We start from the raw sequence: 14,018 nt of genomic DNA on the forward strand, positions 1-14,018 counted from the left end.
AAACTTCCACCTCACCCCTCTACAGCTAAAGAAGATATCTGTGTTATCAAAAAGGTAAAAGTAACCTACCATTTTACAAATGCCCATGCTACTGACAGTGACAGGAATGTGGCAATGCTGCACTGGGGCTTCATGAGGTCTGCTAACCAACAGAAGGCAACAGAGAAACTGAAACACTTCTGAAATGCTTCATTAGAACAATGCCAATGGAAAAAAATCTCTTCAAAGGATTTTGTCCAACATTCACAAAAAAGATAAAACTCACGAACATCCATCTTCCCAATTCATTCACTAGGAGCAGAGAGAAATTGGGCCACTCTGACAATCAGCTTTAGTTTAGTCTCTGCACCAACTCCTATAACCACTCACCCTCTCCACTGCAGGGGCACTACTGCCTTTGTTGGCCACACACTAACATTTTAGGGAGCACAGAGCTCAAAGTGGGCTACTCTTCCACTACATCCATTTCCCAGTTCACTTCACTGTGTGGCCTCACACAGAGCTGTGCCAGTACATGGATGACATCTACAGTACCATAACATTAATACAGAAAATGGTTTCCCCAGAAAGAGAGCCCAAACTCTGAGAACACTACAGCAGGCTCCCCAGACAAGCAGCAATAAAACCACAAATAGTCAGGGGACAGTCTTCTGTTCAACTGATAAAAGCATTGCACCATTTCAGAAAACAGTAATTGAAGAACTACTGCCAACATTGATAGAGGACATCTGTGGATATCCAACCTCCTTGAATGATCAGTTTAGCTCCCCTTCTCTCCTCTGCTACTGTTACCCTGATTAGCCACAACAGAAACGTTCACCTCAGCTGACAGAAAGTCCAACATGGCTCTTTAATTTCTAAAAATCAACTGCCCTGTTATTCTTCATGTTTTTTGAGTGCCTGAGGTGGACAGGCATGGACCATGCTCAGCTCCAAACAGAAGCTGCTAGGATGGTACTGGAACAAAGGCACTTCTACCCAGGCAAGATTCACATCCTGTGACACTAGTTAAGGGAGAAGGGATGGGGGCCATCATGAAATGCCTAAATCACCTGACATCCTTGGACAAGGATGGGCATTCAGTGACCAAAGGATGCAAGGCTGGGTCTTGTGCACGATGAGCCATATACCCTGTAACATTAACAAGTAAAGTGTGCATGTTCCACACAGGAACAGGACAGCAGAAAGGAGCCAAGAGATGAAGCTGCTCCAACCCCTCACAGGTTGGTAAGGTACTCAGAGATACCCCACAGCTACTGCCTGCAAAAAGGGCTTTGGTCCAAAGGACCAGACATACCTTATAATCTTCCAGGTTTTTCTTTAAGCAAATCAATCTGGTTAAAGAAAAGAACTATTTCTATTTATGCATCCCTAAAGACACTTAAACAAAGTGTCTTCTAGGACTTAAACAAAGTCCTAGATAAAGACTAAAATTCCACACGCAATGATACATGTAGTCAGAAGAGAACAGAAAACTTTTATGCAAACTTAAATTAACTCAGAAATGTGGAGGTTTTCCCCAGTGAAAAGCAGCATTCCTGATACTTCCTGACTATACTGATGGGCTTCTGACCACAAAACATGAAATTAGGATATGGCTAGGTAGCAGCAACATGGAATACTGACACAGGAGCTGAGAAATTTGTTAGATTATTCTGTATAATCCTAAGATAAATATGGACATAGTCAAGACTATTTTTGAAAGACATAGTTTGTAAAGAATATTTTAAAAGGTCTAATTACAGCTCAATATGCAATTAAATGGCATAGGCTTCAGTAAGTTAGGAATAGATGACATCCCAGAGCAGGAAAGTAAATCTGACTTTCTAATCTTAGACAGTCTATCCAATACTGCCAAAAAGAACAAATCTGCTTTTTAATCAGACAATACAGTTTTAATGTCTTTTCAAAGGTCAGATGTGGTATAGAAGACAGGTCTTACTGTCAAAGACCCCAGTTGAACTTCACCTCAACAGGTAGCAATAAATTCCATGCATACTTATTTTATCTACTTAATTACACAGAATACAATAAGTGCAAGATTTCAAAGCTTTTAACAAACAGTTATCCTGAATGATATTGATATTTGCTTCATTATGAAATATTTGTTCTCATACTCATTTAGAGCATCGCAAACAATATTTGCAGTTGCCATGAAACAGTATCAGGAATGCCGTACCCATATGGTAGAATCAGATAATTGATGTGTTAATTATGAGACTCTAAACTAGATCTCCAAGAGAACTACTCATCAGCCTTTATTTATTATACTGTGATCTACCTTGAACCTCTCAAGTTCATAAAAAGCTGAAATTCAGCTACCTAAATACTGAAAGATGGTTTCAGAAGTTACAAAACCACAACCTCAACCCACACATCCTGGACATGACAGGCTTAAAAGGACCTGTGTTTCATTTGCCAAGCTCACTCAGGTGCTTAGGACAGCTCATGCCATCTCAGAAGGCAACAGACACCTAAGTTTTGGTAACTTAACCCCATAAAGGAAAGCCTGCTGATAAACTAGTCACAAACAGAAATTCCTGTGTCATCAGCAAACATGCTGATGATGTAAATACAGAATCACAAAATGTGACAGCTAGAGGTGGTTGAAAAATTGATTTGATTTATCCTCTACAGAATAAGCACGCCTAGAATGTCACTAAATCTATCTAATCTACTTATAAAAGCTTTTAAAATGGATGCTCTACAGCCTCAGTCTGTTCTCATTAATATTACAATCTTTACTTTTTGCCCTGCACATTCTCAACTTTAATAAAAAAACAGACATTTTTTAATGCTCCAGTTCTTCAGTTAGAGCAACCCATTATTCCTTATTACAGTGACCTTACTTTTTGGCACATGCAGACTTCCAGTGTCTCCAGTATCTTTTTTTGCCAGTCTAGACAAATGCCTTCAGCATTATTCAGAGGTGGAAATATCCAAGGCTCTAAATCTTGTTCCCTTCACATCAGTATTGCCCGTGAGTGTTTTAATTTCTTAAAAGGCAGTACCCAGAACTGCAGGCAGCATTCCAGCATAGAACTCACTCTGTGTAAATGGTTACTTCCCACTTGTTCAATAGCACTCCAATTCAGTCAGTCTTTAATCCATATGGCTCCTTCTACAGCTCTGCCACGCAGGCAACTTTGTACTCCTGCACCTGAGTTTCTCCTACGTGTATTGGTTGAAACACAAAAGCTAAAGTGTCAAGATCTCAGGTAACATGCTCACAACCAAAAGTGCACAACACTTGAAATGCAGCACCTCCCAAAGCCCTTATTTAACCTAATGTAACAAGACAATGTATGTATATGAAGTTTGCTGAAGGCAAAACACCATTTTTGCACAACACAGGCTGCATGGTGCACAAACAGAGCAAGGCATTTGATGAAGCTCTCTTTAAAGCACTTCTTGATCATGCAGGATTTCAGAACTTAAAAAGGACTCCAAAAGACAAACTACCCTAAGAAAGCTAATTAATGGAACAAAATCCTGTAAGAAGTAATATCCTGAAACAAAGCTGACTGCTATAGGTACAGGGTAACAACAGACCCCAGTAATGGACAGCTGTCTGTATGAGTATGTGTGTGTTCGTGTTTTAGTTATTTTGTTTTCAAGTCTCTGATGCATATGTTGCACCTGCTGTTCTCACATGTGGGGTTCTTCTCTGTTTTATGCACACACATTTCAAGGAAACATTCTAATAGCAATTTCAATGTGATTTTGTTGATAAAGAAAACTGGCTAAGTTTTCCTTTCTTTTCAAGTAATGTTACTCATTAGGTAGGTGAACACCACTAATTGAAGTCCATTAAAAAAGCTTTTAGATAAAAACAATGACTGACACATCAGAATGCTTTCAAACTGAAAAAACCCCAAACTACGAATGTATTAACATACTTTATTTACAATAGAGCACTAAGCCCAATGTATACTAAAACAACACTTTAGTCTTAAGTATCTGATATGCAAGTATAGTCTCCCATCCATGTTGTTTTCTCAATACAGTCTTGAAGGAAGCATTTCATGCCATTTCTTAAACTACCAGTCTGCATAAATACAAAATAGACTGTTCAAAAGCACTTAAGATACCTACATTCTACTCCAGATTACAATTTTAGCTTTTGCCATATACATTCTAACTTACAATTAAGGTAACTGTTTTCCTAGAGTATAAAACCACTTGGTATTTGAGACAGATTAACTTATTTTTCCTAACAGTTCATTTTTAGATACTCACTCATCCAGAACATGAGGATCCTCAGGACTTTTATTTTCATATTCTAAAAGCTCAAGGAAACTCTGCATGTACCTGAAATAAGCAAAAATTATAAAAAGAGAATTAAAATACTTAAACATAAAATACTTTTTAATTTCTTTAGTTTTAAGACTACAGGGTCATGTAAAAGTAACAGATGCACAGTACACCGTTCTCTTCAAAGACTAAAAGTAGGTGGGATGCTGCAACAAAGGGAAAGAAAGCAACTACAATATATTATATTAATTGAAAAAGTATTACTTATGACCTTACAGTCTGCAATTCAGGAAAATTGCTATATAAATGAAACTGGAGTCAACAGGAGCAAAATCTCTCTATGGGTACACCTGTAATTTCAGGTAGTTTGTCCCTGTATTTTGATTTTTCCGCTCATCTACTCTGTACTAACTAACTAACTAACTCTGATGTTAGTTTTTTCCCATATTCCTCAAGAGCAATCCAAGCTTTCTTTCAAAAGAAAGCTCAGGGGAACACTCCATAAAAGGCACAATAACAGGACTGGACCAAGCTGGTCCTACCAGCGTCCTCCAGGAGAGCACAGCCATTCACACGCTCCAGAGCTCCTCTGTGTGACACAGCCCTCGGTTTCAAATAAACCCCTCTTGCACAACACAGCTCTCTCCTGCTCAGACTTTTGGTTCACAGGAGATTAACTGAGGCTCAGAGCCCCAGAGGTACCACAGAGGACCCAAACCAGAAGCCCTCAACATGAACATGGCCAGTCTGCTCTGTAGGACCTTGGCACCACCAGTACAAATGTGCCACTCATGCACAGCGCCGTGCCTCAGGACCAGCCATCACCCCTGGAGCAGACACATTCATCACACATGGAGCTTTAAGGACCACAGAACCAGGACCTATTTCCTGAGGTAAATAATCACACAAGCAATCAATCACACACATAAAAGGCAGGGTTTCAACATTACTCTCCCTTCATTCCTGGTTAAGTGTCACAGACATATTTTATGAAAAATCTTTTCCTTAGGATTTTTTCTCCTGAGAAGCTGAGAGGCCTCAGGAAAAAAATGTAAACAATGGTTATCTGCTGCTGTGGAATGCAACAGGTGGATCTGTGATTGGTCTCATGTGGTTGTTTCTAATTAATGGCCAATCACAGTCCAGCTGTCCAGACTGTCTCGGTTAGTCACAAGCCTTTGTTATTCATTCCTTTTCTATTCTTAGCTAGCCTTCTGATGAAATCCTTTCTTCTATTCTCTTAGTGTAGTTTTAATATAATATATATCATAACATAATAAATCAAGCCTTCTGAAACATGGAGTCAACATTCTCGTCTCTTCCCTCATCCTAAGACCCCTGCCAACACCACCACATTTAAGCACTACTGCTCAAACTACAGCATCAACACTAATCAGGTGTTAATCACAGGTGTGTGTCAACAGCTCCAACTCCCAGCAGCGGTGAAATAGACAGAAGAAAAACCAAACAAACCTTTTTCTTTTTTGCACATGAAAACAACTAATTGAAAGGTGTAAACAGCTAAAGCTAACACAAGAGAGAAGAGACAACCACAGAGCCTACACAAGGAAAAAGCAAAACACACAACCAAGCCTCTCCCTTTTCAGTAGCAGCTACCCAGTAGATTAGGTCAGCTCAACAAAATGACCTATGCACAAGCTCTTTTGGTAGCAATTCTATGTTAAGAGCAGCTTAATAAGGCTATGAAACTTCATCCTGCATCTTCAAGCAACAGTGAAGCTTGGGCCAGCACTGCTGTCTATGTGACTCGCTCCAGAACCACATGGCACCTGGTCCACCTCCTTTTCAAGCTTCAGCCACAGGTCACTGTGACATTCCTCAGGAACACTGACATTTTCACCATGTTCAGTACAGGAACAGCAGCTCCTGTCCCTCAGTGCATCTGTGCCCTCCTGTAAACATCAGGAACCATTACAGAAATCCCCCAAACATTTGTTACTTACAAGAAGGGCATGTAGCTCATACCTCTGGTAGTGCTTATTTTAAAAGATGTTATTTTATGCTGCTAAGAAATGTCACCAGTTCACAACCATCACACTCTGAACTTGGCTGATTCACATGCAACAATTAAATCATGATCATGCTCACTCATAGAGGTACATGTTCTTCAACCCCCACCTGTCATCATATAATACTATCAAAGTCCTGGTTCTGAAACTTCACCACACTTGAGAAGCAACACAAAGGTTGTTTTTAATACAGACCTCCTACCATGAATGTCAAACTACAGCAATCCAGTGCACACACAAAGATAAAACAGGAATGAAGGCTGCTGGTACTGAAGGCAGCTGATATCTGATTTTTGTACTGTGTGGATTTGACTGGTTGCCTGCCATTACTGGAGAAATTAGGGAAATAGGCAATGCTTTTCCTTTAGAGTTCTCTCCTTCTGATTCTAAAGTAAAGGAAATGCTACTCTAGAAGTCAAGTTCATTAGCAAAAGCATGCTATCCAGAAATTAGCTCGAGAAAAGGTGAACTTCAAACCAAAGTCACTCAAATTTCTTCCAAGCCCACAATTAAACCAAGCTAGAAAAAAGTCACTTACTGTCAAATGACCCTAACCCACTGCTCAGTGCCTACACTGTCCATCACCCAGTCTGGGGTGTTGTAATACCCTGTCTCTTAAGTCTCTGAACAGAAACTCAGCGGTGCAAATGCTGAACACCTTTTTCTTTTATGCAGGTGTGATTTCCAGTTTGTACACCAAATTCAGCCCCCCACCCCACTCCCTCTCTCCCAAACAGCTCAAAATTAGAAATTAAGAAAAAATATGTTTAAAAGGAAGCTCATAACTCTGGTCTTAATGACCACCACCACCATTACACTCTGAGGACTGGTGAGCAGCCAGCAATACAGTCCATTCCTGTAAAAGTGTGTGTGAAAATGTCATTCCCTTTTCATATAATCCATCTACTTCCTTGCATTTTGTTTTAATTTGAATTGTAGGTGCAGAGAGGGATAAATGAAGATGTTAACTACAGGATTTGTAAAGCAAAAAAAAGCAAGACCTTGTGATGTTTAAGCATAGTTCACATACAATTATCAGCCAGAAAGAACAAAAAAGTACCAGAATAATGCATGAATTACTGTATCATTAATAAATCAATACAACTATACAGAATACAAATCTAAAAGAAAAATTCCAGCATATGTGAGAAAAAGAATGTCAATTATATTTTGCTATATTTGGTGAGTCATCAAAAGCAGAAATCAAAATCCATGCCCTTCAAACATATTGTCTTTCTGGTGTTTAATTTTTTATCACAATACACTCCAATTCATTGGGCAAGCTCTTTGGTTTCAAGCACCTTTTTGCCTTGTTCTTCTGTTAATTACTGCTACATAGATTGAATTCTTCTTAGTCTGCCAAATGCAATAATTTTAGAATGGCACATTTCATACATGAAAGCACTGCAAAAGCCCATAATGGCAGCTCTGGGTTTTCTTTTCGTAAAAAAATTACGCAAGATACTTCTGCTTTTTTTCCTGATGTGTATTTCACTAAGATTTTCCTTTACAATCATTTTAATACCAAAGCACTAAAATGATAAAACAAATCTCCATGGTAACACAATCTTGCTAGCATAGTCTCAATGTAGAAAATAGGAAAAAAACCAATTATTAATCCCCAAACTGTACATATTTCTCTAATGCATCTTTCCCAAGAGAGAAATGGAAATTTATAGCATTTTCTAAGGAAAAGCCCTCGAAAAAAATAGAGAAATTTGTCTAGGGCTAAAAAAAAAAAAGTGAATTTTACATATAACTGAGTAATATACTGTGCAAACCTCATGCTTACTTTTGATATTTTATAAGCTCTAACCTTATCCATTGTAAGGTTTTATTGTAACTATTTTCCCTCATCACATTAGTGACCATATCCTTCATTAAACAATTCTGCTATATATTCAGTATCCTACCTGCAGTTTAGCTATAGTGCCCTCTCAAAGCTGGCCAAAAACAAGCCCACTTCTTTGGGCTGAGCAAGCTGCCCATTGATTTTAGAAGCTGAAAACAAGGTGCTGATTGTTGATCTGTGTGCTGTTTGGAATCATTGCAGTCCACAGCCAGAACATATTAACTCTGTTTCAGTCTAGAGTCACTTTATTCCTTCCCTACTCCTTGCAAAAGATACACACAAATTAAGCTATGACCTCAAACTGGAACAGAGCTGATGTTTTACCTTTACTGAAATGCAAAACTATTATTTTTGGTTTGTTCAGAGTTCACTCTCTGGCTAATTCCAGCTTTATTATTCAGGAAAGTGTAGCTGAGGAGTACAAAAGAAGGAGAGTGGTCTTGCTCAGTGCTGCACACATCAGGCTGAGGAGCCCAGAAAGGAAGGAGAAAAAAACCAACAGAGCACCTTTCCCAAGAGCAATCAAGCAATCAGTTGTAAAATCAGATAGGCAGCAAAGCACAGGAAGCAAAGTGCCTCCAGCATGGCCATGGAGATGGATGGGAGAAGGAGAGAACAGGCCTTGCCTGCAGCAGGGAGCAGCAAAACCAGGCTGCCTCCCAAGGGAACCTCAAGGGTGAGAAAACTGAGCAACCCAGAATGTTTGATGGCTGGAAGCAGAGGGGACTGATGGGAAAGGATCCATGCTGCACTGTAGGCAGGCCTGATTTCTTATTCCTCTATTTACAGAGACACTTGAAATTAGAAGTCTAATAAAACCCATCTTAAAGATTAGGACCGTTTTGTATTAATTTTTGGCATGCTGGCATTAATGAATAGATTGAGAACTTGAATGTTAAAGCTCCAGCTAATTTGGAGTCTCACCAAAAGCACACAAAAACATAGGTTTTCTAGAGTAAAATAATAGCAAAAATGAAACAAACATGCTTGTGACTAGATAAATTACTGAATATTAGCAAATAAATATATTAAAGTGAGTAGGGAATTAAATGTCTTTCTAACTTGTGGCAAATGTACAATAGATTTTTGCTTGCCTATTAATGAACTGACAAGCTTTCTGAACCTATGGCATAGCAAAAACAAAGGATTGTGAAATCTGACCCTCAAAAAATATTTTCTTGAAGTAGTTTTGAACTGCATTAAGAAGAGGGTTTTTTTTCATTTTACAAGCTCACAAAACAGCTGAAAAACTAAATTTATATTTATTTATTCTACTACATAAAACCCAGGAATCTCACTCTGATAGTATCTCTAAACTTTAGGTTAAGAAAGTATAAATGTGTTTCAAAACCTGTTATCAACAGAGCTACATAACACTCAAGGTCATTCACACTGAAGTTAATAAAACCTTTGGTTTGGTCTTTTTAAAAGATAAATTTAAAAGTAAATTTTTCCCAAGGGTTATCATCAGGACTTACAAACTACAGGTAAATGTTTAATTAAGCAATTTAAAACCTCTGAACAGAAAAATAAGGACTAAGCTCTTTAAAATCCACACCTATAATCAGGGGGGAAAAATGCTACAATTACTTTTATTATTTTGACATAAGATGATAATAGTATTATCACATAATCTCAATGAAGATACTCCTTTCCACAAAAACTCTTAGTTAACTACAGATCACAATCAGAAGAAAATTACAGAAAACATTTTGATTTCAAACTTCCATCTCTGGGCTTGATGTCCATTGCAACTTCTTCAGCACATTACATCTGGTGTTTTAGCCTGTCCAACAGACAACTACTGGTCTACAGCTGTGATGGTGCAAATCACATTGTCATATAACACATGCTGCTGCTTTTTCTCATTTGGAGTTTTGGGGTTTTTTTCCTTTTTTTTTAATCAGTAATTATCTATTGTGGCCATATAAATCATCATGAGTCCTCAAATCTCTTCAGCAAAAATTCTGAAGGGGCCTCCCGTCTGAACACCCACTCAGTTCCTTTGCCAGAGGGATCCAAATGGTGCTTAGCTCTGTAGAGGCAGGGCAGAAGCACAGCACAGACATTTGGACTAGAAATATTATGCTGCAGTCACTACAGAAAAATGATTTCCTTTTCTTCATTCACCTATGCGTCCACATTTCATTAAAGACAGCTCAGAAGCTCAACCAGATTAGAAAAGCCGAGAAGGCTTGCATATTATCTACTCTTTTCTACCAGCATAACAACTTCCTGTGACATCAGACAGACCGACAAGCCTTCAAACCTTGCAAGCTGCCACCTAACCACAAAGTGATTGTGTGGCTCCACAGCATTTACACTCACCTGAAGCACTTTATCACTGTACTTGAAGTGGTCATCAAGACATCCACTGTTACCTTGCAAAGACAAACACAATTCCATACTTCCTAATTTATATTTTCCAAGTCTGAAGCTTGATAAATAGGAGACCCAAGCCAGCAGTCCACATACAGTCAGCACAGAAGCTCTTGACTCAAGGGCTATGACTGAATTTAACACAAGCCTACAACATTAGCTGCTTTTACTGTTAAATAAGCTGCTACTCACAAAGAGACTTCTGTTGTATACTGCAAAAATATTTTTACAAAAAGTATTTGGAAAATATTAACAGGCAAATGAACAATAAATACCCCATGAACAACGATATTTTTGTGCTTATACATCCAAGGCAGCAGTCTCTAAATCTCACCAAACATGCAATTAGGCTAGAAATTAATTACTGTGGAAAAGAAGGCAGGACTTGGAATCACTTTAGATCCACGCTAGTTATTACAATGGAGAAGGTTGTTTACTAGATGACACCAGATTTTGACCCATTCCACACCAGATTTTTGACCCATTCCATAACTTCCACTGAATACCAGGTTGTTTTTAAAGATTTAGCAGTGAGAAAAACAGATGAGGTTTTAACTTTCTCTCAGTGTTTTTGACAAAGGAAGAATAAGGAGAAAAACCAGCTGTTTCAAGAAGCCATGAATGCAACACAGTAAGGAATGTTTAAAAAGCTTGTTCTTGGAAGTTATGGACTCATTTTAATTACCTGGGAGACAACAGCATGTTTTTACTAACTTACAAATCCTTAGCTAGGATCCAGATTAGGATATATACTCAACATCAGAAGAAAATGAAACTTCACTTGACAAGAAACACTATGAACAATTCAAGGCAGAAAACTGACCAATTCAGAAGAACTCAATGATTCTCTGTTGCAAGCAGAACAATACAAACAGTGTTAGCTTTACAATAACTTTCCAATCCACATTTTTTTTTAAAACTTACCAGCTCTGTACCAGCCCAACTGAAGGCCTGTTCAGTAAATTGTCAGGCAGCAAATTGACTTCCCTCATGGTGTTCGCCAGTCGCACAGGAAGCTCCTTCCGCAGGAACATGTACGAGGTCTTCTCACAGGCATTGTCACGACCTGGCAGAAGGAAGGAAAAACATTGCAGCAGATCCAATTTTAGACTTCTTAATGTTAGAAGCTTTAAAAAAAACACTTGTGAAAATAAAAAGTTTTAAAGCCATTTCAGTACTCACCTTTACTTTCTTCTCACTCATGAGACCTATTCTAAACTTTTACCTTCCTAAAGCTTAAACCTTTTTGTTTGACATTCTTCCACATTTCACATCATCTCATTTTCACTCCCATAAACAAAAATCCAAAAATCTCTCATCATATAAATAAAATTCATCAAATATCAAATACTTGATATTACCTGGAAATAAGACCCCAAAATACTAGCTTTTATCAATACAAGTTCAGTATAAAAGTGAGCTTTTAAAAAGTAAATGCTGCACACCTAAGAGAGGGTGAGCAGTGCAAACAAAAGGACAAAACAATGACAACAGTTTGCTGATGTTTCATGTCACAAGTTCTTCAACCTTTAGTACTTTAATATTTGAGCAGCACCTGGTGAGATCAGCACAGGCCATCATCCCTCCTAGCACTGTAAGATTATCACTAGAGACCTGGAAGGAAAGTCCAGTGCTTATCACCACACTCTCATTTGGAAAGGCCTCAGTTAAGATTATCTTTAACTTTCACTTTTTAAACACTTTTTTTTCAAGGCTAGTATTTTGAAAATAAAACATACAAAAAATCCCAACCATACAATCAGAAAGCAAATAAATGGATCCAGGAAAATAACAATACCTTCCTGCAGACCTAGAGGCAACAGCATTCATTCTCTGAAGCCATCCTATACAAATTGAAAGACTGACATGACTAATTGCAATCTTTAGCTAAAGTAGTTAATTAGGATACTGCAAATATTCAAAAGCACAAGATATTAAGTCATTTGCCCAAGATGGAAAATCAGACTTTACTTAACACAGACTTTTGTGTTTTGCATCCTTTAACAAGTGGAGAAAGTCCTATCATAACTAATCTCTAAAGATTACAGGTAAATTAATTTTTTTTAAAGTCCATGTTTTACTTGTAATGAACAGCCAGGATTCTGCTTTCATCTAGAAAGAGAGCAAAGGTCTTTTGTGATGATAACCAGATCAACCATCTGCAAAATTTCTGAGTGAAGGCATAATGTGAGAGATAGAAATTATGTTCAAGCAAACCAGAAAGTGTTAAAAGCACTGCTAGGCACATAATCACTGAGATTTACAATTTGCAAGATTCAAGTACAATGCAACCAGCACAATCAAGGAGATACTTTTTAAGACAGTCCCATTATAATCACAGAGTTTTCACCTTCTTTGCATAGGTAACGTGCATTGATGGATTAGTTCCCAAACCCTAACATTACCTTGGGGAATATGCAGGAAGGATTAGGATTTCCCTTTTTTCCTTGCTCATTTAGGTTTCATCAATCTGGGGTATCATCAATCATTAAATTCTGATAGTGCTACCAATTCCATTGTAGTTCTTCCAGTAAACATTTGGACCTATTTTACTTGCTCCCATTTTCACACCTCAATTACAAATACACACATCCTGTCAAAATTAGACAAAGGAAACAAGACATCATACTGTTTTATGTGAAGCACAGTAATGACTTCAGAGTTCAAGCTTTCAAATAACTAGATACCAATTCACCTTCAAGAGAGGACAGACACTTGTTTGTTCACAAGTCACTGTATACAGCAGGTCTTTAAAGACTGAGGCTGGACAGCAGGAAAGACTTTGACTCAGCTCAGCCTAAACCTTCTGAGCAGGAAAGGACAAAAACAACTGCTTCTTCCCAAGAGTGACTGAGAGCAAGTGCAGTGATTCTCTAGGTGATAAAAAGCAAAATGAATGAAAGACAGCCCATGCAGAAAATCAGAAAATTTTGAGCAAGAAGCCACAGCTCATGGGTTTGCGCAATGAAAACAAAAGCTGCTACAGGCAAGCTTGACTGGCTGAAGAGACCCACATCCTCTCTTCCCACATGCAAGGGCACATCTCTATTCAAACTATCCCACCCCAGCAGCTCTAAGCCATCTCTTTTTAAGGAGCTGCCTTGCCCGGTTGTACAGTTCCATTTTAGGTACCTACATTTAGAGCCCTTTGGGGTCCCTTTGCATCTTCAGTGCAGGAAGAGGAAAGGAAGCTCTGGTTTTTAAGACTTCCCTGCTTGCAAGCTTACTTCAGCCTAAGTTCAGCTCATCTGTTTGGTTTGGAGCACATGTCCTTGTATCAGCTCCTTAGGTGCACTCAGTTTACCTGAGAGCCTCCACAGAGCTGCTTCAGCACTGAGCACCAACAGCACGTGCATGGCCAGAGAGGACGGCTGCCCACTGGGAGCAGCAGTAACTAGAGACCCTCCAGCTTTCCAAGCAAAAGCAAACTGTGTCCTAACACTGCTCCTGGGCTGCTGGTCTCACAGCAACACCTGTACAACCACTGCCATCAAAAAAGGGAC

At 38.6% G+C, this 14,018-nt stretch overlaps 1 protein-coding gene across 1 annotated transcript in view; it reads right to left on the reverse strand.

The window, feature by feature from the left end:
- PDK3 (pyruvate dehydrogenase kinase 3) overlaps positions 1–14,018 on the reverse strand; it is a 54,722-nt gene that overhangs the window by 24,571 nt on the left and 16,133 nt on the right. Inside the window, exons 2-3 of the mRNA XM_071430370.1 lie at positions 11,440–11,581; positions 4,240–4,311 (exon numbers count right to left, since the gene is read on the reverse strand). Coding sequence (XP_071286471.1) covers positions 4,240–4,311; positions 11,440–11,581 — 214 coding nt within the window. The remainder of the gene's footprint in view (positions 1–4,239; positions 4,312–11,439; positions 11,582–14,018) is intronic.

Source organism: Agelaius tricolor, unplaced genomic scaffold (genome assembly GCF_023055355.1).
Source record: "Agelaius tricolor isolate 1412-34295 unplaced genomic scaffold, bAgeTri1.0.p SCAF_7, whole genome shotgun sequence".
Taxonomy (NCBI): Eukaryota; Metazoa; Chordata; class Aves; order Passeriformes; family Icteridae; genus Agelaius; species Agelaius tricolor.